Source organism: Perissodus microlepis, chromosome 20 (genome assembly GCF_051167445.1).
Source record: "Perissodus microlepis isolate ML-2025 ecotype Zambia chromosome 20, ASM5116744v1, whole genome shotgun sequence".
NCBI classification, from domain to species: Eukaryota; Metazoa; Chordata; class Actinopteri; order Cichliformes; family Cichlidae; genus Perissodus; species Perissodus microlepis.
In genome coordinates, this window is record NC_140480.1 from 18650128 (window position 1) to 18674973 (window position 24846).

Sequence of the window (24846 nt, forward strand, 5' to 3'; positions counted from 1 at the left end):
ATTTCATGATAAATCACTGGAGAGATTGTGCTAACCAGTGGGGGTTTTGTTGCATATTGCTCATTCCTTCCTCCCTGTGTCTGTCAAAAGGTACGAGATCAGCCTCAGAGGGCATCCAGACTCCTGCTGGATATTGAGGCTGGTGCTCCAGTTATTCTCATCCCAGAGAGCTCCTGGTCACCAAGGCTCATTGTAGTCAACCTCGGTCAGCTGAGGGTGAAGAACCGCTTCCTTCCAGCAGGGGCGTATGGGACTTTTTCCCTCAGAGACAAGGTAGAGAAACTGACCATGGCACATGCCTTTTTCCCTTCTCTGGTGAGTCATGCTTCTGGTTTCATCCATGCATGGAGTGATGCCTGCGCCCCATTTCTCTTCCAGTCTTTTCTAATTTCACCACATTTTATTATTATTTAAATTATACGTTTAAAAAAACAACATGTCACTTCACACACTAATAGTACTATAAGTTAGTGATTGTCAAGTGTAGTTCAATTTCTAATTGGCTTTGGTGTTTAACCAGCTATTATGATGACTGTGTGCACGTCATCACTGTTTTTTTGGAATGATGCTTATCTACCTGTGTGTGTGTGTGTGTGTGTGTGTGTGTGTGTGTGTGTGTGTGTGTGTGTGTGTGTGTGTGTGTGCGTGTGCGTGTTAAGAATTAAATCCCAGCAAGTTCAAAAACAAGGATCTGAATTGGGACAATGCTTTTGATGTGGAAACGGGTTGTACTGTTTTTACAGTGCCACAAGTCACCATACTATAAATATCTGAATGATGATGTAAAGTAATGCCGATATGTCAATGATCAGCATATATTACATACTCATTTGCCTCACAAAGCTGGTTGTACAGTTATTGTTACATGTTACACTGACTAAACAGAGGCTACTCCTCCTGTCATAAATCTATAACACAGGGGGAAAAAATACTCTTAAGGACAAATACATGCTTGAATGTATAAGTTTAAGTGTGACCTAAAGAGATCCACAGATTAAATTATGTAAAAATAATTTAAAATATTGTATTGTATAACCCGCCTGAAGACACGTCTTTACTCCCTAGGATTTTTTTTTACTCTTTTTTTTGGTTTTGTGTCTTGTCTCTGTTTTTGTTTCAGTGTTTTTCCCCCAGTTTGTATGACACTTTGGTCAATCTGTGTGTTGTTTTTAAATGTGCTTACAAAGAAATAGACTTCACTTAAAAATTAACAATTGGTGTTACTAAATTTTAGGAATTATGTTAGGTATTTAGGTTATTATGATAAAGTATTTTGAAAATTGTATTTGTTTTTCATGTATATTATTTTCTAAGCTCTGGGTAAGCTTTTCCACAGTCCCATCTCATAAATATATATGTAAACCAGTTTATAGTGTCTTTTGCTTTTAGTTATTTTGGCATTTAACAAAAATATGATTTACAAGTACTTGGTGTTCAACTATACAGCTCTTTTCTTTTTCTTTTTTTTAAAGGAGCATGTCCAGAGTGCAGCAGAGAGGTGCAGTGATCAGGAGACGCGCAGAGTCTCCACATCCAGTTTGACCTCATACACAGGTTTCACCTCTGGGAGGCCACAAACCGTAGACACAGAGAAGACACCTGAGAAGGATGGCCCTCGCAGTTTAGGTTAGCATCTCTGTAGCTACTGTACAGTCCCATATAACAATGAATGCAAATGCTCGTTAGCAAGGTGAGTAATTTCTGAGTTCTTAAAGCCCTCGATAAGGAAGCACGGCCATTTCACACATCTCTAGCAGTCCCTGGTGTTTCATAGTGTTTGCAGGCCGTCATTTATGATAAGCTCTCTTAAGGTCCTACCACATCATTTTAATCTTGTTGAGGTCTGGACTTAGGTCTTAGACTGCATAACTTATGGCCAAATATCTCCACTTTCACCTCATCTGTCCAAAGGACATAATAGAAGTCTTGTGTTTTGTTCAGCTGGAGCTTTGCAAATTTTAGCCCTGCTGCTGTCTTCCTTTAAGAGCGAGGAGGCTTTCCCTAACTCCAAACAGGCCATATTTTCTGTAATTATACTGCTATGAAACGTAGCATTTAACATGTCAGTTGAGGCCTGTAGAGAAACAACATTTGACTGATTCCCATCATTCTGGTACAAGATTAATTTGTATCAGAATGATGGGAAGTGAAAAGAATTATGAAAGTAAGAGCAGCCAAAGGAAGCCATGTCATCTATTGAAGATGGTGAAGGCAGTGTTATAGAATTTGTCCAAAACACTATGAACCTAGCTGTATGTGGTGTGTCTTTATCCCCATTAGAAAACCACGTGTGCTTGTTGGACTGCATTGCATTGGACCTGCAGGAGATGGATATCTTTGCTGCAGAGCGTTTGCCAAGTCAACCTTTGGACAGTGGTGGTAAACCTCTTGAATATTCAGACCTGGTCTTTCCTTCCTATTGTGTCCGTCGCACCGGAAACAACCTGCTGAAAGACTGCTGCCGCCTCAAACTTAAAGTGGAGCGCAACCTGGACAAGTAAGCCCTGCTTTTAAATGCTCATAATAGACTTTATTTTCTTTTTTCTTTAGCAATGGAAGCACCTTGAGGTGACTTTTGTTGAGATTTGGCACTAAATGAATAAAACTGAATTGAAGCTGAATTGAAAATCAGTTTTCAGGGCATATTTTCACTGTCCATCCATTATTTTTGTGTTGTTTTTCTTCCCTACCGTAAAATAAGTCAGTTATAACTCAGGGCTATTAGGCTCACGAGCACCCAACTTTGGCGGATACTGAAAAGTACAGGCTTTCAGTACATCAAATTTTTTAATCCTACACTCATTGATATGCTGAAGTTTTAAACATCAGCAACTCTCACATGAATAATGGGATAATGTTTAGAGAAAACCTTTTTCTGTAGCACATGCTAGAATTGTGTCAGTATATGACCATACTCATAATCCAAACCTGGTCCTAACTCAGAGAGCTCAGCCATGTGGTACCCGACATGTCCATCCAAGGCAGCCTGTCATCGGTACACTGCTCTCTGGATGTGGACCACTACCAACTGATCAGAGGGCTACTGGAGAACAACCTGGGAGAGCCTATTGAAGAGTTCCTGCGACCCTACAACCTGCAGGATCCCAGCACCTATGTGAGAAAGCACACATACGTACACCTGAGCAGTTTACAGTGCATTGTAGTACATTATTAAATAAGGATATGTCATATATCCTACAAAATATAGCATTTGCTGGTTTTTGATGTCTTAAATACTGCAGAACATTTACTCATTTTAAAAGCTGTAAAAAGGAGGTGATGTAGAGCGTAAAGCTGACATTGGAAAGTGCAGGGAATTCTTCAGGTGAGGCTACGTGGTGGGTAGTGAGGACAGCAACTACAATTATAGAAGATCTCATTGCCAGAATGGCAAAACAAATTAGCTCTTTTTTCATATTTCAGTTTGCAGACTGACTTTCTCTTTCTCTAGACGGTGTTGAGTGGAGATGTTTATACCAACTTTTCATTCTTGTTGGACATGATGGATGTCAGTTTGGAGCTACTGTACAATCCCCAAAACAGTGAACACAAATGCTCACTAGCAAGGTAAGTCCTTTCTGACTTTCTATAAAGAAGCATTTACAGCTATTTCACGGCTCTTTAACAGTTTTCGGGCTGGTGTTGTTGTGGAGGAGCTACAGCATTCCTTCACTTCACTGAGATTTGCAGGCAGTCATTTATGCTCCCTTACAGTCCCACCATAGCACTTCAGTCAGGTTGAGGTTTGGACTTCAAGTCATTGTAGCACCTTGTGGGCAGGGTTTCAGCCATGGTGTTATACAGCAGGTAACATAGGTATGGTCACCATTTTTCTAAGTAAATATATTTCTAAAGGTGCTATTTTCTCCAGATGTCTGTAACAACCCATCCAGTCCACACATGCAAAGAAATCCAACCATAGATGTCCAAAAATTATGTGACGGAAATGTATTTATTTAAAGTATTTATTGGTGATGACCGTTTCAAGAAAGCTCCTGTATGGGGAAACTAGTCGAATGCACTCCTCAAGTGTGATTTTGGCCCATTCTTCCACAGAGTCTCCAAATCCTAAACTCTGAGCTTTAGCATTTAGATTTTCAATTAGATTCAGGTCAGCTGAATCTAATTGAAAGCTGAGCCATTAGAGCAGCTTTATTTTCTTTCTCTAAAACCAGTTGATTATTTTCTTGGTTGTGTGTTTGGGATCATTGTCCTGCTGAAATGTCCACCCTCATTTCATTTTAATCATCCTGGTAGATGGCAGCAGATTTTTAACAGGAATGTCTCTGTACGTTTTCCATTCATCCTTCCTTCAGTTATATGAAGTGGTGTGTGCTGAAAAACAGCCCTACCTCCAGACTTCATGGTATGGTGTTTTTCGGGTGATATGCTGTGCTTTTAGACCTCCAAACATCTTAGCAGGCTATAGTTTCCCAGTATTTCACAGGCTTTCTTCAGCAATGGAGTTGTGCGGTACAGGCCATGGAGACTGAGTGTGTTACTTGTTGTTTTCTTTGAAACAATCATACCTTCTGATTCAGGGTCTTTCTTAAGCTCTCCACAAGGGGCCCTTGGCTCTTGCACAGCTATTGCGATAATTCTTGGTGGATGTGGAAGGATGTGTGCCTCTGTGCAGTTTCTGTGTGTGTATCTGTTTGGCCAGTCTTGGGTCCCTCTGGGACATTGGTTTAGAACGGTAACAACCCCGTGATGTAGGTGCTTAGTGGGTGGTTGCTAGCCTGCTCCCTGGTTCGGTCACTTAGGCCTCTCTGTTGTGCGGTGAGACCTGCGGCAGGTGTCAGGCAGTTCTTGGGTGGCTGGTGTCTGGGGCCCCTTCCTTGGCTCATGCTGGGGACAAACGCTCATGCGCAGACAGACACATTCTCTTGTATGTTTGTTTGTTTACCTCCCTCTAACTTGTTTTGTGACTTTTGTTGCCCCTTAGTATGTTTTGCAATAATAAGGTCACAAAGGTCTTGAGGGTCATGGCTTTCGTTGTCATGACCCCCTGTTCTGCGTGTGTTCAATACTTTTTCCGTGTCATTTCTCATTGCTAATTGCACTTAATTTATGGACATCTACAATTTGATTTCATTGCTCGTGTGGGTTGTATGGGTTACCACATCTATTAAGAAATTCATGTTAATAGCACCTTTAGACATATATTTACTTCGAATATCGATGTGTGGTTAAACATTTATTTTACCAACTGTAGATTTCCTGCTGTGCTTGGGACCATTATCCTGTTGGATGACCCGGTTTAATTCAAGCTTTTATCTGTGGGAGACGAGGCCTCACATTTGGCCCTAGAATTTTTGGTATTGAGGTTAGTTTGTTTGCCATTTTGGACACGTGACAATGTGGGATCAAGTGAACCCACATTCTCTAAGCCTGTGTAACCTCAGTTACACAGTTCATGCAGGCTGGCCAGTTACTCTCTGAGCAGAAGTAAAACTAAGGGTGCCTCAAACTGGAAATGGAGACTGTTTGTCTTCAGAGTAAATGCTGTGCCTAAGGAACCATGTTGGCTGCAGCACAAAGGCACAACTTTTATTTTGAGATCAATCTTCTTAATCTCTGGTTTGCGTCACTCTTTCTCAAGATGTACTACTGCTTAACTCGTAGTTTGCAGACAAACATAAAAAGCTACCGGCAACTGTGGCAGTCTGCTAGCAATCAAATCAAACACTTGGAGCTTTTCTGGTACAGTACCTTCTTTGCATTCAAGGTCACCTACCAAAAGCCAGAAACCTCCAAAAACCTCTGCCAGCCTGTGGGGGAATAGACATTTTTCCCTAGCAACTGGTGCTTTTATCATGTCCATTATGGTGGACAGTGCTTGAGATATGTGCACAGATTGTTCATGGTCTCCATACTTAGTGACTGCAAGTGGCTGCAATGTAGCCCATCACCGCTCTAGCATTAAGCTAACAGTTGGCATGAGGTGTGCTGATATGCTGTATTTGGTTTTCTCCAAACGTGGCACTGTGCATCATAGCCAAACGTCTCCAGAGAATTTTAAATCATTTTGTACCATTTTAGTTTGTGCACCAAGAAGAAACGGAAGCTATATGTCTTCTTTGATTTCCTACAAACATCAGCTAAAAGTTGCAACTTGGGTTTGGTCATCTAATATTCGATGGATGAAAAACTGTGGTGGTGGTTGAGGGATTTAAATTGGTAATTTTTTTTACAGGGGAGTTTGAAACTATTCCATTTCACCCTTTTGTTTTTATTTTTCTTTCAAAGGTTCGACTTCCTTAAATCAAAGCTGCTCTTTGAGAGTCTCTCTAATGGATCCAAGTCTGTCAACCTGGTGTCTCATTCCCTGCTGGCATATGACACTCGATACACCGGGTTAAATAAAAGAGCCGGTGAAGATGATGGGACAAGGCACAATGTATTTGATTGCATTCTCCAGGCATCCAAAACAGGCGCCAACCGGGCATCCTTACAGCTTGAACTGCATTATAGGTAACACTGGAGAACATCTTTGAACTGGAAGAAGTGGACATCCTAGATAATGTTAGTCACTTACATTATGATCTCCCTTTCTACAGATCCACACGTGAGTCTTCCAGCTTCACAGTGGTCCTCAATAACCTCAGGGTCTTTCTCATCTTTGACTGGGTCCAGCTGGTACAGGACTTCCTGCAGAAGCCGACTGAGAAGATACCCAGTGATGCCAAACATCATCAGCGCTGGCCTAGTAACACTAGCACAGATTCAGGTTCCTGTACCATGGCCAGTACAATAGGAACTGTTATGCCAAAGACAGTCAAGAGTGGGGTAGTCACCAAGAGGTCCACAGTGTCGGTCACCCAGGAGCGCTGCCTTGAGATCAAGATCAACGTCACAGGTCAGACATGAAGAACAAAGAAAGAAAACCGTGTGTGCTCTTATATTGAAAAGTAGTCAAAGTGTGGTTGTTGGCACACCAAAATGTAGCTTAAACCTCAGATTACAGTGGCTACACACAGTACTGTAACTAATGCTACTAGCAGTCTAACAGGAACAAGTTTTTTTTTTAAGATAATTTTATTTTTTAATGAATTCAGAAATACTTCCATTCAGCAGTTGTATTTTCACTGCATCTACAAATGAAAAGAACTGTAATGAAAAGTGATTGATTTTCCTCCACTCATTATATGGAGCTAACTACTTCATAAGACTGTCCTTTAGTGCTTGTGACATATTGGGAAAAGATTGCTTGGTCTCTCACAGTCAGGGGAGAAATTATTTGAACCCCTACTGATTTTGTAAGTTTGCCCACCAGTAAAGAAATGGCCAGTCTGTCATTTCAATGATAGGTTTATTTGAACTGTGAGAGAAAAAAAATCCAGAAAAATGCATTTAAAAAAAAAACAGTAAATTAATTTGTATTTTGAAGGAAATAAGTATTTGACCCCCCATCAATCAGCAAGATTTCTGGCTCCCATTTATATTTTATACAGGTAACAAGCTGACATTTGGAGCCTTCTCAGCTTGTTACCTGTATAAAAGACAGCTGTCCGTAGAAGCAATCCATCGACCTGCACCATGGCCAAGACCAAAGAGTTTTCCATCGTTATCAGGGACAAGATTGTGGACCTACACAAGGCTGGAATGGACTACAAGACCATTGCCAAGCAGCTGGGTAAGAAGGTGACAACAGTTGGTGCAATTATTCGCATATGGAAGAATCATAAAATAACTGCCAGTTTCCCTCGGTCTGGAGCTCCACACAAGATCTCACCTCGTGGAGTTTATGAAAATAAGAACTGTGAGGAATCAGGCCAGAACTACTCGGAAGGCCAGAACTGCTCGGAAGGAACTCCATCAAACATGGAGGTAGAAACATGCTTTGGGGGTGTTTTTCTGCCAAAGGGACAGAACAACTGCATCACATCAAAGGGAGGATGGATGGGGTGATAACCACCTTCCTTTAGCCAGGGTACTGTTAGTAGGTCGTGGGCGGTTATTCCAGTATGACAATGATCCAAAACACACGACCAAGGCAACAAAGGAGTGGCTCAAGAAGAAGCATATTAAGGTCTTGGAGTGGCCTAGTCAGTCTCCAATCCCACAGAAAATCTGTGGAGGGAGCTGAAGGTTAGAGTTGCCAAACATTAGCCATGAAACATTGATGACTTGGAGAAGATCTGCAAAGAGGAGTGGGACAAAATCCCCCCTGAGATATGTGCAAAACTTGTGTCCAACTACAAGACACGTATGACTTCTGCAGTTACCAAAAAAGGTTTTGCTACGAAGTACTAAACCATGTTTTGCAAAGGGATCAAATATTTATTTCCTTCATGAAGATGCAAATTAATTTTTAACTTTTTTGAAATGCATCTTTCTGGATTTTTTTGGTTATTGTCCTGTCTCTCACTGTTCAAATAAACCTGCCATTAAAATTATAGGCTGATCATTTCTTTGTTAGAGGGCAAACTTACAAAATCAGCTGTATACCCCATCTCCTTTACATGACATGCTGTATTTCTCTCACAATCTTCATGCACAACTTAGTTGCTGTATACACTCCCATTTTAGAATGCTATGTTATTAACAATTATTTTGCATAGTGTTAAAAAAACAGGACTTGCACATCAGGCAGTCACTGGTCAGACAACTAAAACCTTTTTTTTTTTACATTTATAGTTTAAAAAAAAGTCACATATAATAACTTAAATGTCACTGAAGAAAAATATATTTGTGTAGCATTTCATCTCCTGCATTTGTAAATTATGCCAGGGCTTAGAAATATTTTGGGTTATCCTAAAATACCTGACCTGCATATTTTACTGAGTTTGCCATTTTAAATATTTGCCATTTCATGTACAGGAACAGAGTTTGTGGTTGTGGAGGATTCGTCCTGCCTGGATACCAATGCCATCATTTTAAAGGGCACCACTGTCCTTACCTACAAACCCCGTCTGCTGGACCGACCCTTCTCTGGCAGCCTGGCAGGAATAGAGGTGACAGCTGAGACTGCTAGTTGTAGTACTGCTGCTCATTTATCACAGTTCTTTTACTCAGTTCAAAGAGATGATGTTTAAAAATGAAAACACATTAAATGATCTAATTGTGGTATTACTATTATGGCTCTACCAAAAAGTTCATCTGGATGTAGCGCTTTCAGTGGGAGAAGCATTTCATCACTTATCCACCCATCAGTAACAGTCCAAGTCAAAGAGGCCATTTGCATGAAAAGGGAAAGACAATCTCTGAATCGAGGAGGGGGGCTTTAGGGTACATCTGTCACCATCTTACAATGCTGTGATTGCAACTATTCCCCAGCTCTCTGTGAATGGTACTCATGGACATTAATCAGTTGAGATTGATCAATGGTCATGATGCATATTAATGATCAAGAAACTACCTCACAGCACATTGTTAGTCAGTGGTGCTAGTTTCAGTCAATATACAGGGTGGGCCATTTAAATGGATACACTGTAATAACATGGGAATGGTTGGTGATATTAAAGTCCTGTTTGTGGCACATTAGTATATGTGAGAGGGCAAACTCCTCAAGATAGGTGGTGATCATGGTGGCCATTTAGAAGTCGGCCATCTTGGATACAACTTTTGTTTTTTCAATAGGAAGAGGGCCATGTGACACATCAAACTTATTGGTAATGTCACAAGAAAAACAATGGTGTGCTTGGTTTCAACGTAACTTTATTCTTTCATAAGTTATTTACAAGTTTCTGACCACTTATAAAATGTGTTCAATGTGCTGCCATTTGTGTTGGATTGTCAATGCAACCCTCTTCTCCCACTCTTCACACACTGATAGCAACACCGCAGGAGAAATGCCAGCACAGGCATCCAGTATCCGTAGTTTCAGGTGCTGCACATCTCGTATCTTCACACCATAGACAATTGCCTTCACATGACCCCAAAGATAAAAGTCTAAGGGGGTCTGATTAGGAGACCTTGGGGGCCATTCAATTGGCCCATGACGACCAATCCACTTTCCAGGAAACTGTTCATCTAGGAATGCTCGGACCTGGCACCCATAATGTGGTGGTGCAACATCTTGCTGGAAAAACTCAGGGAACGTGCCAGCTTCAGTGCACAAAGAGGGAAACACATCATCATGTAGCAATTTCAAATATCCAGTGGCCTTGAGGTTTCCATTGATGAAGAATGGACCCACTATCGTTGTACCCCATATACTACACCAAACTATCGCTTTTGTTGGTCCAACAGTCTTGGAGAGATCCATCCAATGTGGGTTAGTGTCAGACCAATAGCGGTGGTTTTGTTTGTTAACTTCACCATTCACATAAAAGTTTGCCTCATCATTGAACAAAATCTTCTGTGTGAACTGAGGGTCCTGTTCCAATTTTTGTTTTGCCCATTCTGCAAATTCTGTGCGCCAATCTGGGTCATCCTCGTTGAGATGCTGCAGTAGCTGGAGTTTGTAAGGGTGCCATTTGTGAGTAGCTAATATCCGCCGAAGGGATGTTCGACTAATGTCACTCTCCAGTGACATGCGGCCAGTGCTACGCTGTGGGCTCTTGCTGAATGAAACTAGGACAGCCACTGATGTTTCTTCATTAGTGACAGTTTTCTTGCGTCCACATTTTGGCAAATCCAACACTGAACCAGTTTCACGAAACTTAGCAAGCAGTTTGCTAACTGTAGCATGGGAGATGGGTGGTCTCGTAGGGTGTCTGGCATTGAAATCTGCTGCAATGACCCGGTTACTGCGGTCACCAGATATCAACACAATTTCGATCCACTCCTCACGTGTTAACCTCTTCGACATGTCAATGGCTGTGAACAAAGAGAAACTTGTAAATAACTCATGAAAGAATAAAGTTACATTGAAACCAAGCACACCATTGTTTTTCTTGTGACATTACCAATAAGTTTGATGTGTCACATGGCCCTCTTCCTATTGAAAAAACAAAAGTTGTATCCAAGATGGCCGACTTCTAAATGGCCACCATGGTCGCCACCCATCTTGAGGAGTTTGCCCCCTCACATATACTAATGTGCCACAAACAGGACTTTAATATCACCAACCATTCCCATGTTATTACGGTGTATCCATATAAATGGCCCACCCTGTACAAATGTTCTGTTTATAAGAATGAGGAAACCTGCATTCAGCTGAAACTGCAGAAGTCACTTGGATGAGTGAGTAGGTTAGCATATGAAAACTGCTATCAACTTCAACTCCTTTGATTCTGACGAATTTTGTGACACCAGGTGTTCTCATGTCGGCTGGGCAGCGAGCAGGAAACTGCACTCTCCATCATCGACCCGGTCAATATCCAGCTGGAGCTGTGTGGGAGCCCCACATACCAAAGCAGTTCAGGTCTGTTGGACGCCTTCAATGTAGAGGACATCCCACCGCTGCTGGAGGTTAGAGGTTTACAATCAACCTATGTACAGTAAACTAAGGTCGGGGGTTACTTGCAAGTTCAACATATTTTCAAAAGAGACATAGGATAAGATATTGCATTACATTGGCAGGACGCCCCGAAGATTATGAAAAAAGCCTTGTTGTCCAGGCTGCCTGTTAGTGCATAGAAATGGGCAAGATTCAACTTTAATGACAATGGCTTTGGAATAATGATGACACTTGGTGATTAAAGCTGGTAACTCGAAATGCACATGAAGCTAGCTGTACTGTATTTTTGGACAATTTCCTTAATCTCAACTCAGCCTTTGCTGCCTCTATGTCAATAAAATTTAATTCACATATCATTTCCATTCATTGTTTATATTTTTGTTAATGTTTGATAGCTTCAACTAGTAACTACATAAGTTTGTGAAAAAAATATCAGTGACGCTGAGCATGGCTGGTAAAGACTAGTCCTGCGATTGAGGTTTTAGTTTTGTCATAAAATAGTTGAAGTTAGAAGACATGCGTTAAAAAGAGCTTTGAAAGCAGATATGGAGTATTTCCCAGTATTTCTTCACAGAATGTAACAGTATGGATTACCAAGTTAGCTTTGGATCTGATTTTCTGGCAGATTCAGTTTCCAGCTCTAGACATCCGTCTATCCTACAACGACATACAGCTCTTCTTGGCCATCACCAAGTCTCTCCCTACTGCCAGTGCCCCACTGCCTCATGTCTCTGACACCACTGCTCCCCCCACCAAAGGAGCCAGCCCTGCACCCAAAGACATCTTCAGGCAGAAGACTGAGTTCCTTATAGGTATGCTGTACAGATTTTTAAGTCTTCATAGATCAACATAATGCCTTTAAGTTTCTTGAAGACATTTCATCTGACAAGCTTCATCAGTTCTAAGGTCAAATGGAAGAGAGTCCCAGATTTTAAGCCCTATGGGAGTGTCCCCCAAGAGGGTCAAGGACCCCCTATTGATCCTCTGCCTAATCACACTAAGCCAAGGTGAGAACACTTGTGTGGGTCACAATCAGCCAAGGTTTTGGGTGAACCCACTGTGAAACCTAGCCCCACCCTATCGTGTGATTTCCTGAGGTCAAATGGCCCAGGATGTGAGTGGGCGTTAAGACTGGAACTCTCCACCAGTTGCTATTAGAACTGAAGAAACTTCTCTGATGAGAGGTGAAACGTATTCAAGGAAACTTAAAGAAGTCCACACGCTTTTCTTTCCAAGCTCCTTAGATCAGTGTGCATGTATACGCATACTTTTTTACATTATTACCTCATTCCTGACTTTTTAGATTGTATTTTTAGTTGCACTGATTACTGATTATATACTGTTATTCCACTAAAATATGTTTCCCTCAGAGGGTCAGCTAACCCACTTAGAAGACCTTGGTTTCAGGAAGGAGGACTGCAAAACAGCCCTGATCCATTGTAAAGGTGAGTGAGACTATTAAAACTGGAAGTAGATGAAATGCTTAACAATCTGTGCAAACCTTCCTAAAAATCCAATTATTTGTCCATCAGGTCAGCTGGATCAAGCTGCAACATGGCTGCTGGAGAATGCTGAGAATATAGCAGGTCATCCTCGAGCCAGGGCTAGTTCTGGGACCAGCAGCCACTCGGCTCCTTTGTCAGGAGTGGAGGTGAAGGCTGATAGCATCTGCATCTGTTTCATCGATGACTGCCTGGACTGTGACATACCGCTGGCAGAACTAACCTTTTCCAGTAAGTCTCTCTAAATAATGGTTGTTACCAAAGACATTTAAAATTGATTAGTCAGCATCCAGTAGTTTAAGCTCAAGTGGCACATTTTAATCTTACCTCAGCAACTGCTGCTGAGCAAAGCCATTTATTAGATTCACTTAGAAGTTACTGTTCTCGTGCCCACTAACATGGGCTGCTTGTGTTCCAAATAATGTTGGAAAACAAAATTGAAAGCGCTTCTTTTATGTTATTGGAGAAAATACTTTAGTATTGGAAATTTTAGACCTTAAGCATAAGATGAAACAGGTAAGCACCTTCACTAAATCCAATGAACAGCATCCACCTGTTTCTCAGCCTGATCTCAGAGTCTTTGTCATTAAAGGGCTTTACGTGCTGCAGCGCATTGGTTCCATCCATGAAGGCAATGCTAGCTTCACTCTGTCTGGAGACTACTACAACAGAGAGCTGTCAGGTAATAGGATTTACTTACTACATGTTTACACAATATGGTGAACATTCTTTGTTTCCTACATCTGTGTTTTTATGTTTATGCAGATTAATCAAAAGGAGTGTCTCAGTAGACTGTTATTTTCAGAGTTTGACAAGAGTTTTAATGGCATTGTAAAATGTATTAGGATGTTTCACAACAGAGTTCAGAACTCTCTAGATAGAGAGAGATAGAGAATATATATGTGTGAAACTCGTGTTTACTTATTTTACAGCCATTAGAAAAACAACAGCTCTTCATTTTCATGTTGTCAGCAGGTTTGTATAACAGAATCATGTGCACCACGATCAACAAAGTGAGTCGTGTCAAGTGCAGCCCCTGTAGGCAGGCCAGGCCTCTTCTCTTGTCACTGCACACTTTGCCCACAGGGGGTACTGAGGCCTAATGGAGGACCCAAGAGTCCATTAGGGTGGAGTTCTAAAGGTATAGAGCTACAACCTTCAAAGCTCATCCTCCTCTCTGATCTGAGAAACTCAGATTCCTTCTGGCTGCTCGTTTTAAGCAGCTCTTTAAAATGGGAACGTTCCTGACAACAGAATGCTCTGAATGCAAAACCAGGATTTGTGAATTATATTCTGTAAATGAGAGAAAAACATTCATTCACCCAATCATCCATCCATCGAGGAGCAAGGGCCTGACTTTAACATTGTTCCCGAGATGAGAGAAGCGACATCCACAGACAGTCCAACCTTATAGTAGAAAGGTATAACAGAAGAATATAGAGAGCCAAGAGTTGCTATAAACTTTGACATAATGTTAGATAAGCAGAAATAGGAGCTTCAGTTCAGGCAGTATTTAGCTCTAAAAAATAAGAAGAAATGAATACTAACATGATACTGCATACTGCACAGTGTTTTGCTAAGTTGATCTCTGTCTGTGTGCCAGGCTGGGAGCCCTTTATTGAGCCCTGGCCCTGCATCCTTTCGTGGCAGCAGCAGGCCGCCGGTCGTCTCCATCCTCCACGTCTTAAGATGGGGATTCGAGCCAAGCAGAGACTGGACATCAACATCACGTCTGTCCTGCTGGGTAAGTAAGGAGGGACTTTCACACAGTGTTTCCAGTTACAGTGTTAAAATTGTCCCACATGGCAGACCTGTGGCTCATGTGTATGTCTGGCCTTTTCAGAACAATACACCACCACCAAGAGCTCCTGGATAGCTGACTACTGTAATGAGGAGGACCAGCCCCCCCAGACTTCTCCCCCTATGCCCTGGATAGGCTCTTCAGTTGATCCACCCAGCTTTGGGCAAAGTAAGTTACAGCAAATCGGTAACAACTAATGGACTCTAGAGCTTTTTTTTTTAATGTGTAAAAGAGAAAATCCAAAAACCTGAAATCGCCTGAAAATCACCTGAATCACCTGAAAGTGGCCGTTTCAGGTGTCATCAGCACTCAGGTGTCATTATCAGTACAATGCTAACACTGCACGACAAGCTGCATGACATCTCCAGTCTTGTAACTTTGTAAAGCTGAATGAACAGTTACATTGTGTTCTTTGAACAGTTTTTATTTGTATTGTCAGCTCAGACAGTACTATGTAAGATTGTTGCCAGGGTAAGAAAACAGAAGCTCGCCTGTTATCCTAGTTTAGAAGCTGGTCAAGCACTGGTTGGTTATCCTGTGACACACTCGATTGATAAGCCGCTCTCTTCTAAAGAAAACACTTAAGCTGCCATTCTCTTCCTTTAGTTAGGTTTTCCTTCAATACATTTTAAAGAGCCAATCACAAAGTCGCTCACATTATCCCCAGCTGCTAGATTTTTCTGCTCCTTCACTTGAATAAGATGGGAATCATCTACCTGGGTGTTGGTTGAGAGATGATTTTCAGTGCATTGCTGGTGTTCTTGTTTGAAGGATAACACTAACCCTCTTGTGTGTTCCCTCTGCATGTGTCTCTGTTTCAACTATCTGTCTCTACTATCAGGTGCGCCTCTTGCTCACCTTAGAACTAGGAGCACAGCCAGCTTGACTTGCCTCGAGCATCAGATTCATTCCAGAGGTACAGTTCAGATTAAGCCACCCACTCAGCCTCCTCAGTAGCATCAGTACCACAGTTAGGGATTTTTTTAAACTATTGGAGTGCTGGTGAGGTTCTTGTTTTGCATGCCTGTCTCTTTTAGGAACCACATACCCCATGTGTTTCCACTGGTACACAAAGCCAGCTTTTTCCTAAGCTCTGCAGACCTTTTGTTCTTCTGAGTAGTCTCTTTATTTCAGTACTTGTAATTCGCGTTAGTACTTGTACTAAACCTGTGAAGCTGAATTGTAGCTGACCTGATGTCAGCATCGCCATGATTTCACTGGCACCTGCTTCATGCTGGGAATCTATTTTAGCTACTAAACCCAAACTGTTTTTGCTCAAAATTGCCACAAGTTGTTTAGAAGTGAGAACAAAATTACTTCTGTTGGATAGCCTCACTTCATCCATTGATCTGTCCATCCATTTTCTTTACTTGAGCCTATCCCAGTCATAGGGCGAGGGGCAGGGTGCACCTTGGACAGGTCCCCGGTCTATTACAGAGCTAACACTGACAGGCAGAGTCACCAGTTAACCCAACACAATGTGTTTGGACTGTGGGGAAAAGCTGTCGTACCCAAACAACACAGAACATGCAAACTTTGCAAAGCTGGCCGATGGGTTTGAATCTTCTTATCACTGCATCACAGTTTGTTGTGTGTTCCCTTATTATACTAGGCTCAGTCAGATTCTGACTAGCACCAAAATGATCATACTCTATAAATTATGTCTGATATCAGTATTAAAAATGTCAAACTACAGACAAGAATAACAAAGAAGCCGACTTACAGCAGAGCCGCTCCATCTGTTCATTCTCTCTCACTCTCATTTCTCCTCATGTCTGCTACCTAAAGCTTTTAAATAAAAAATGTGATGTTTCCAGCTTCTAAGTGAGTATTGTTAAGTTTTGTGATACCAAGTGAAATGCAATACTTGGTGCATTTCAGTCTCTGGTTGTGGATGAACTGCTAAAACCTGTTCTGGATGTAAAACTCTCTTGCTTGCACACATCATTCCCTTTGGCCGTTGATCATTAATTGTTAATACTGTTATAGTACTCACACAGGAAGAAACCAAACAACATGCATACAAAGAAATAGAAATGACTTGGAATGGAAAAAATTTGTCTAAATGTCTGCATTTACAGTTCTTAACCAAAAAATAAAGCCATTTAAGTCTAGCTCTATCTGCTCAGCAGCGCTACAAACATTACTGAGGGATTCAAAGTAATACTGCAGTTGGTATTAGGATGAACCATTATTAGTTCTATGTGTTTTATTTACATATATTTAATTTTATTGTTATCCTTTCCGCTCCCTATTCTCATCCGTCATCCACTTAGACCTTCTTGTTCCAGTAACCCATCTGAATATCTATCTTTCTATCTGTCTGTGTATATGTATATATACAAACTCTGTTTTTAATTCTGTTTCTATCAGATGTCAAGTTGTCTAAGAAGAGGCAGCCCTTTGTCCCCTATGCTCTACGCAACCATACTGGATGTACTATGTGGTTTGCCACTATGACTACAACACCCACCAGGTAGGTGTAACCATAACGATCTTAATGCATACAATCTGCAGAAACACCATGTTTCATAGAAATGAACTGCCAACAAGTGAACACTGACTGTACTCTGACAGTGCTGTTAATGCTGAGTGCATGTACATCAGTTTGCTAACACCACAACTTTCTCAGTTTGGGTTTAATATGTATCTAATGAAGCGTGAATTTACACAGCAAAGAATTGCCTCAGCCACAAAGAATAGACAAGTACCTGAAGCTCTTTACATGTTTCCCACAGGGTAGCACTCTCCCACAGCAGTAGTGCAGACTCCATTTCTGATGTCCACAGTTCAGGACCTGATGACAGCCACAATGTGAGCCAGTGGAGAGAGGTGCTGCCTGGGGAGGAGATTCCCTTTGAGTTTGAGGCCCATGAGAAACTCCGTCATCGGTACTGCTCGGCTTCACGTTGCATCCAGTGACTCTGTTGACTGTCTTAACCTTTATTCCTCCCGGTTTGATTATTTGTGATAACACAGCAGCTTAACTGTGCTTTTAATAAGCAGCTGTCTGAAATTAAGATGTTGTTAAGAAGCTGTCTACTTTGCTCAAATGATGATATGCAAGAAGAATCTGAATGATATTTGGTTAGTGTAAAGCATTTCACATTTGCCTTTTTAATTAAAAGAAAACTGTCAGTACATTAACAGGGTGAATAGCAATTTGGTTGAGGTAAATGAGCTCCAACCCGATGCAGCTCATATTTTTAGATGGTTCATCTCTATAGAGCTACGCACCCTTACTGTGTATCACTGCCTTTTTCAATACAGACACACTCATGAGCTGAAACTGCACCAGCTGCTGGTTCGTGTATGTGGATGGGAGCAAGTGAAGCCGGTGTCTGTGGACAAAGTGGGCATTTTCTTTCGTTATGCAGCTCCAGACAGGAGCAGCTCTTCCAACACTGTGAGCGCAACTCAAAAACAGAATTCATATTAGTAATGCTAAGGTTTTCTGCCTTCTAGGGTGGGATGTTTTTTTGTTGTTCCTTTTTTTCTCATCTTAAATATTTTTTGCTCCTTTACTTTCCCACAGGTCGGCAGCCCTATCAGCAGGACCAACATTATCCACCCACACGTTTACGTAAGTATGCCACATCTTGTTTCCAGATTAGTGAACAGCAGAGAAGGCAAGCATTTTGAAGAGACTCTAAAGCTACAGTAACAGCTTAATGCTTGTTACGCAGCAGGAAATCAGACTGTGAACAGCTCTGTCAGTCTTTAGTCTAGTCAGGTTTTTCACAGTTTTCAAATGACTGGCAACAAATAGCAGCCCAGTATAATACATGACAAAGGATGATCTAGTATAATGTACCTTGTGTATTGTTGATTATGATCTAATACTACAAATAAAAAAAATGAAGTTCATTGGAGTTAAAAGGACAAAGAAGCTGAAGACAAACTTCACTGCATTTGTCAAATTACAAAGGTTCTAAGCTGTTCTCAGAAGTTAAGAGACTCTGAGTGTGAAGAGATGGACGACTTTGACGTGACTGTTGCTAATAATACACCTCATACTTAATGGCTCCTCAGTTCTCTGCCCTGCCTCCTGTGAGAGTGGTCTTCTCCATCACAATGGAGGGCAGTGCCAGGAAGGTGGTCACAGTCCGCTCTGCCCTCATGGTCAAGAACCGACTGGATGTTCCTATGGAGGTCAGACTGGATAGCCCCTCAGCGCCTGACAGTAAGACGCTGCTCAATTTCCCATCTACTGTAGGGTCATTTATTTTATCAACCATCCAATCAACCACTGATTTATCCTATTTTTTAATTATGTTTTATTGTATGTAGTTTAGGTTATTCTATGTTATTTTCTTGTCTTCTGTTAAATCCTTCTATTTGTGTGTGCGTGTGTGTTTTGACAGAACCAGTAGTGTTGCCTCCAATCCTGCCTGGCCAGGCCTTGGCAGTCCCCCTCCACTTGACCTCCTGGCGGCTGCAGTCTCGGCCTAAAGGCCTGGGCTTGTTCTTCTGTAAGGTTCCTATCCACTGGACCACGGTGGAGCGGCCTGGAGAGATCAGCAGCAGTAAGAGGGAGTGTCAGTCAGCAGACTTTGATGACAGCCTCAAGCACAACTTCAGGTAGATCTGGTCAGATGTTTTTGCTCTTTCTTCTTGTCTCGCCTGCACTCAATACCATTCTTAATGTTTCTTCCTGTCTTGCAGGTTTTGCGTGGTCATAAAAAAGGAGAACTACCCAGACCAGCAGCCTGCCAACAAATACGTTTCTGGCAGTACAAAGCAAATCTATCGACAGCCAGGGCACACGGTCTACCTTCTGCCTACCATGGTGCTGGCCAATTTGCTGCCCTGTGACATCAGCTACTACATTAAAGGAATGTCCATTAAAGGCTCACTGAAGCCGGGAAAAGAGGCTGTGCTCCATGCTGCTGACACCTCACAGAACATGGAGCTGGGTGAGCATTTGCCAAACATCAGCTGGTGTTTATGTCATAAACTTGTATTCTCAGTCTCCATGTTGATGATGTGCATCCTTCTTTAGGAGTCCTGCTGGAGAACTTCCCTGTGTGTAAAGAGCTGCTGATTCCTCCGGGAACTCAGAACTATGTAGTGCGCATGCGGCTGTATGACACCAACAAACGTCTTCTTTGTCTCACCATTCGCATCATTTTACGAGCACAAGGAGCATTAAAAATCTTGATTTCTGCCCCCTACTGGCTTATCAACAAGACTGGTAATGTTTTCTGAACGCAATAGTTACTCTGATTATTAAAAGCAAACACTTTCCCGGAAGCTTCTGTTTTCTAAAGCCGGTTTTATCCCTCAGGTCTGCCATTAATTTTCCGTCAGGACAATACCAAGACTGATGCAGCAGGCCAGTTTGAGGAGCACGAGCTGGCCCGTAGCCTCAGCCCGTTACTCTTCTGCTACACCGACAAGGAACAGCCTGCCATGTAAGTGTGTGTCATAAACAACAGGGATTCCACAGTAAGCCTCAAGTTCTACCCAGCAGGTATAGAATTTGATTCCTTCATCCTTACTTTCTATTTATTTCCCCATCTATAATGATCCCAGGTGTACAATGCGGATTGGTAAAGGGATCCATCCAGATGGAATTCCTGGCTGGTGTCAAGGCTTCTCCCTGGATGGAGGAAGTGGAGTCAGAGCAGTCAAAGTGATCCAACATGGAAACAGGCCTGGCCTCATTTACAACATAGGCAAGTTGGTCTATTCACAACCGGTGTGAGCTGAATGATTGAATGATGTCCGGCAGATTTTATCATAGTGTGTTCGTGACCTCTCTGGATGATTTGCTGTCAGTACTGATGCAACAAATTCATGGTTACATTTTAGATGAGTTAATATTTTTTCTCTAATTGTTTTCTTAGTATTTTCCCTCATTTTTTTTGATCAGTTTTGAGTTATTTTGTGCCTTGTGTGGCCTTTTGCCCTGATTCTATAGTTCTGTGTAACAAGGATCTTTCTCCTGTTCCTAAATGTCGCCCGTTACAGCACTCTCTTCTCACTACCCCAAAATATAATGACAGTTCATTAACTGTTTCCTGTCTCACTGACACAGGTATCAGTGTGCGCAAAGGAAAAGGACGCTATAGAGACACACACATCGTAACCTTTGCCCCACGCTACCTGCTGGACAACCGATCTACACACAAACTGGCCTTTGCTCAGAGAGAATTTGCAAGAGGAAAGGTAAAAGAAACTCTGGATAATACTTATTTTATTTTTTATTTATTTTGCACAGGTGTTTTAGAGTAGTGGCAGCTTAGAGTGAGGCAGAGATCTTTGTTTCATACTTCTCTCTATCATTCCCTGTCTACTTCTTTACTCTGACCTGTAAAGATACGATACGCAAACAGGAAAAAAAAAACTGTCCATATCCTGTCCCTACATAAACAAACCAAACAAACAAACCAACCAGGTTCAGCCTTGACATCCCTGTCACTCGGGACTTCTACTTTTCAGGCCCAAAGACTAAAACAGTGCTTCTTTTTGCTTTGCTGGTTTGTAACTAAGTAAATAATTAAAGATAAATAAAGTAATAAAGTGATTCCAGGGAACCAGTATTCCCATAACAACAAATATTCATGTGTGTCCTAGGGTACGGCCAACCCGGATGGTTACATCTCCACCCTGCCAGGCTCCAGCGTTGTCTTTCACTGGCCACGAAATGATTATGACCAACTGCTATGTGTGCGCTTCATGGACATCCCCAATTGCACATGGTCAGGAGGTTTTGAGGTTAACAAACCCAAGTCTTTTCATGTAAATATGAGGTGAGCTACCTACTGTATGCAGACACATTAATCTTTTAGCAAATGTCCATGTTGTCTTTCCGTGATGCCAAAGTCCCTCTAGAAGCACGTTTCCCCACTCAGCAGCCAGCTTGATGAAATTCACATGCAGTTATTTAAAGAATGTGCCATTTCTATTCATGTGTAGCATGGCCTCTAAACGAAAAATTCAAAAGCTGAAATGATATACTACTGTGGAATTCCTATGCGGATGTGTAGTCTGGATTATTTGATTGCCATGTCCCTCTCTCATCTGTGTCTGCTATGACTTGATTAGGTCAGGTCATGGCAGACAAATTCATGATAAACAGCTCCATCTGTCACTTGATGAGGTGTATCGAATGTTGCATTGAAAGCAATCTTGTTACTGGCTGTAAAAAAATTTTCTCATGAATTTTGTTTTTCTAATAATCTGAGAGAATATTTTATGGATAAAATCTCTTAAATCTTGAGATCTGATTTTCACCCAGGTGTCATCCACATACCTGAGCCAATGACAATGACCAGGGTAGGATAACAAAGCCCTGTTTTTCCATTCTTCCATGTACAAGTTGCCACATTGGCTGAAACTGAGGAACCCATGGTTAATTAATGGCAGGACATCTTTTAGCAGTTTTGTAGGAATGGGGTCTAAAAGACACATTGATGGTTTGGAGGAAGTAATTGCTGATGTTAACTCAGAAAGATCGATTGGTATTATACCTAAAAGTAGCTGTAGATAATATTACATCTGTGAGATGATTATGAGTAATTTTTTCTCTAATGGTTAACATTTTATTTTTGAAGAAGTTCATGAAGTCATTACTAGTTAACGTTAAAGGGATGGTTGGCTCAACAGAGCTCTGATTTTTGTCAGCCTGGCTACAGTGCTGCAGAGAAACCTGGGGTTGTTCTTATTTTCTTCAATCAGTGAAGAATAGAAAGATGTTGTAGCTTAACGGGGGGACGCTTTTTTAAATTTAATTTTGTTTATTTATTTATTTTTATAAAGCAACAAACTATTTCTCCAGGCTAAATGATGATCTTCTAAATTTGTGACACGCCATTTCCTCTCAAGCTTACGAGTTATCTGCTTTAGGCTACGTGTTTGAGAATTATACCACGGAGTCAGGTACTTCTGATTTGAGGCTCTATATTCCAGAGGAGTTACAGTATCCAGAGTCATACGTAGTGAGGATGCAAAATTACTATCCACCTCTGTTGGAGTAGTGTTCAGGTAGCTGCTCTGCTCTGTGTTGGTACAGGGCATTGAAGATGATAATAGTGGGTGGATTATATTCTTAAACTTAGTTACAGCACTTTCAGAAAGACATCTACGGGAGGAGGGATGGGGAACAGTTAGTGAATAATGAAGAGGATTTTTAATGAAAAAGTGAGTTTGGCTATGAAGAGTGGAAAAGTGGTTCGTGTAAATACCTGCACAGGTAGGAAGATGTCTCGGAAAAAAGGACAGTGGATGTTTTACTCAGATTGTTTAACACAATCTTGGAAATTGAAAGAAATGTGCTGGTATCAATTTTCAGGAACAAGGGTGGTGTGTAGAGCTGAGTGCAAGTTAGAGAGATGGTTTGCACATGTGCAACTGAGAGATGGTGGATACATTAGACAAAGAGTTTGAAGATGGAGCTGCCAGGCAGGAGGAAACCTCAGAGATGATTCATAAATGTAGTGAAGGAGGACATGAGAGGGTGATTGAGACAGAGAAGGATACTGGGGAGCAGGTGTTACAGACAGACAAACAGAAACACATTTCACAATATTTTATGTATTTATTTGATTTTATTTGTATCTTATTGTAAAAAGGGACACACTGGGGAATTGTTTCTTCCTACGGACAGAGATCACCCTCAAGGGAGCCACCTACCAGATCTCCTTTACTGACACTGACCAGCTGCCTCCTCCTTTCCGCATTGACAACACCTCTGAGGTTGGTCCTAACTGTCAGGTGCTACTGTGTTAGTCAGATAAACAACGCCTGTACTCAAAACACTGGACTCGCTGAAGTCTTTGACAATACACACATCCACTGTTAGCTCTCTCGGAAAAGAAAAAATGACACGCTTTGGTAGAAGTTCAATAATGGTAAACGGACCAGTACTTATGTACCACTCTTCTACTCTCAGCACTCCTTGCTTTTTTTTTTTTACACATTTCACAAAACTTTATCAATTCCAAAGGAAATTCTTGCATCATGTGGTTGGCTGCTCCCACAAACAATAAAATAAAACATTCACTCTTTAAAAAAAAAAATAATAATACAAGCCTCACACAATCAAGCACGCATTCATGTACTTTATTCTCAACCTAAGTGCTTTTGTCTAACGTTCATGCACACTCTCACACATTAGGTAAACCAAGGGTTCAGTAACTTGCCCAAGGATACTTTGATGTGCTTTGTGTTAAACGACCTGCTCTACCTCCTGTAATGGATAGTATACCAGAGACAAAGGGTCTTATTATTAATTTGCAACTTGGGGGGTGTTGTTCTGAGAGGAATTCAGAATCTTTTTTTGAGATCCATAGCAGTTATGGTCTGGTTATTTGTTATTTCTTATCTTTTTGTGTCCTTCACATGCAAAAGTGTCTGGGTTGCTTTATTATCTGTTACACGTCTTCAGTAAAAATGAAAGACAAATGGAGCATGAGGTAAATTGTTAGAATAAACTCCTTTGTTTTAATTGTTGCAGGTGCCTATTCAATTCTGGCAGCACGGTGTAGTTGACATGCAGCTGCACACTGAGGTGAAGCCAGGCGCAGTACTAGACTACGCCTGTGATGAGCCTACATTGCCCCCATGCCTCATACTCACTGTGAAGGGAGCTGGATCTTCTGAGGTCACAGCTGACATGAACTTCTTCCGAGAATACAACAAACTCTACTATGAGAACTTCATCTACATCGCAGCCACGCACACTTTCTCACAGTATGGCTGAAGGAATTAAAAAGGACATCATTTTCTTTGTTTTCCTTTTTTTTAAAGTTCAAAGGTTAATTTTGTATCTGCAGGATTGTCGAGAGACGACTTGTTGGGAAGAAGTGTTTGGTGAGCTGTGCTGAACTGGTTCTAGATGTGGACACTAAGACTCAGAGGGTCATCCTGAGGAAGAAGGTAGTATATTTGTTAGGTTATACATTGTAAAATGTAAAACAGAATGCACTGATTTACAAGTCATTTAGATAGTAATTGATTGATTTATTAGTTATTACCTTTATTTAACCTTAAAGTCTCACTGAGATAAAATCTCTTTTTCAAGGGAGACCTGGCCAGGTTAGCGGCCATATAAACTCAAAACGTCTCAAAATGAATGCAATAGAAAAAGACAAGAGCTACAATATGACGTAGATTCTGTCGTAGATCCACATTCCCACAACATAAGACTAATGGCCTCTCAAGAAAAACGTACAAGTCTCCTCCATCACATT

General features: G+C 41.4%; 1 protein-coding gene across 3 annotated transcripts in view; it reads left to right on the plus strand.

Annotated features, from left to right (window-relative positions):
* Positions 1-24846, plus strand: part of vps13d (vacuolar protein sorting 13 homolog D) — a 76624-nt gene that overhangs the window by 24535 nt on the left and 27243 nt on the right. For 2 of the 3 annotated variants that reach the window (XM_084916353.1, XM_084916354.1), the window contains exons 25-55: positions 91-273; positions 1473-1626; positions 2281-2497; positions 2944-3115; positions 3452-3567; positions 6250-6474; positions 6561-6859; positions 8824-8957; positions 11203-11358; positions 11973-12159; positions 12718-12792; positions 12880-13080; positions 13442-13531; positions 14453-14593; positions 14693-14818; positions 15492-15566; positions 17024-17126; positions 17389-17541; positions 17921-18056; positions 18186-18233; positions 18683-18833; positions 19015-19231; positions 19316-19566; positions 19653-19844; positions 19938-20064; positions 20186-20328; positions 20691-20821; positions 21230-21405; positions 23227-23350; positions 24111-24346; positions 24430-24532. In XM_084916353.1, the coding sequence (XP_084772479.1) occupies positions 91-273; positions 1473-1626; positions 2281-2497; positions 2944-3115; positions 3452-3567; positions 6250-6474; positions 6561-6859; positions 8824-8957; positions 11203-11358; positions 11973-12159; positions 12718-12792; positions 12880-13080; positions 13442-13531; positions 14453-14593; positions 14693-14818; positions 15492-15566; positions 17024-17126; positions 17389-17541; positions 17921-18056; positions 18186-18233; positions 18683-18833; positions 19015-19231; positions 19316-19566; positions 19653-19844; positions 19938-20064; positions 20186-20328; positions 20691-20821; positions 21230-21405; positions 23227-23350; positions 24111-24346; positions 24430-24532 (4842 nt within the window). The remainder of the gene's footprint in view (positions 1-90; positions 274-1472; positions 1627-2280; positions 2498-2943; positions 3116-3451; positions 3568-6249; positions 6475-6560; positions 6860-8823; positions 8958-11202; positions 11359-11972; positions 12160-12717; positions 12793-12879; positions 13081-13441; positions 13532-14452; positions 14594-14692; positions 14819-15491; positions 15567-17023; positions 17127-17388; positions 17542-17920; positions 18057-18185; positions 18234-18682; positions 18834-19014; positions 19232-19315; positions 19567-19652; positions 19845-19937; positions 20065-20185; positions 20329-20690; positions 20822-21229; positions 21406-23226; positions 23351-24110; positions 24347-24429; positions 24533-24846) is intronic. The other variant, XM_084916355.1, reaches the window with a different exon arrangement.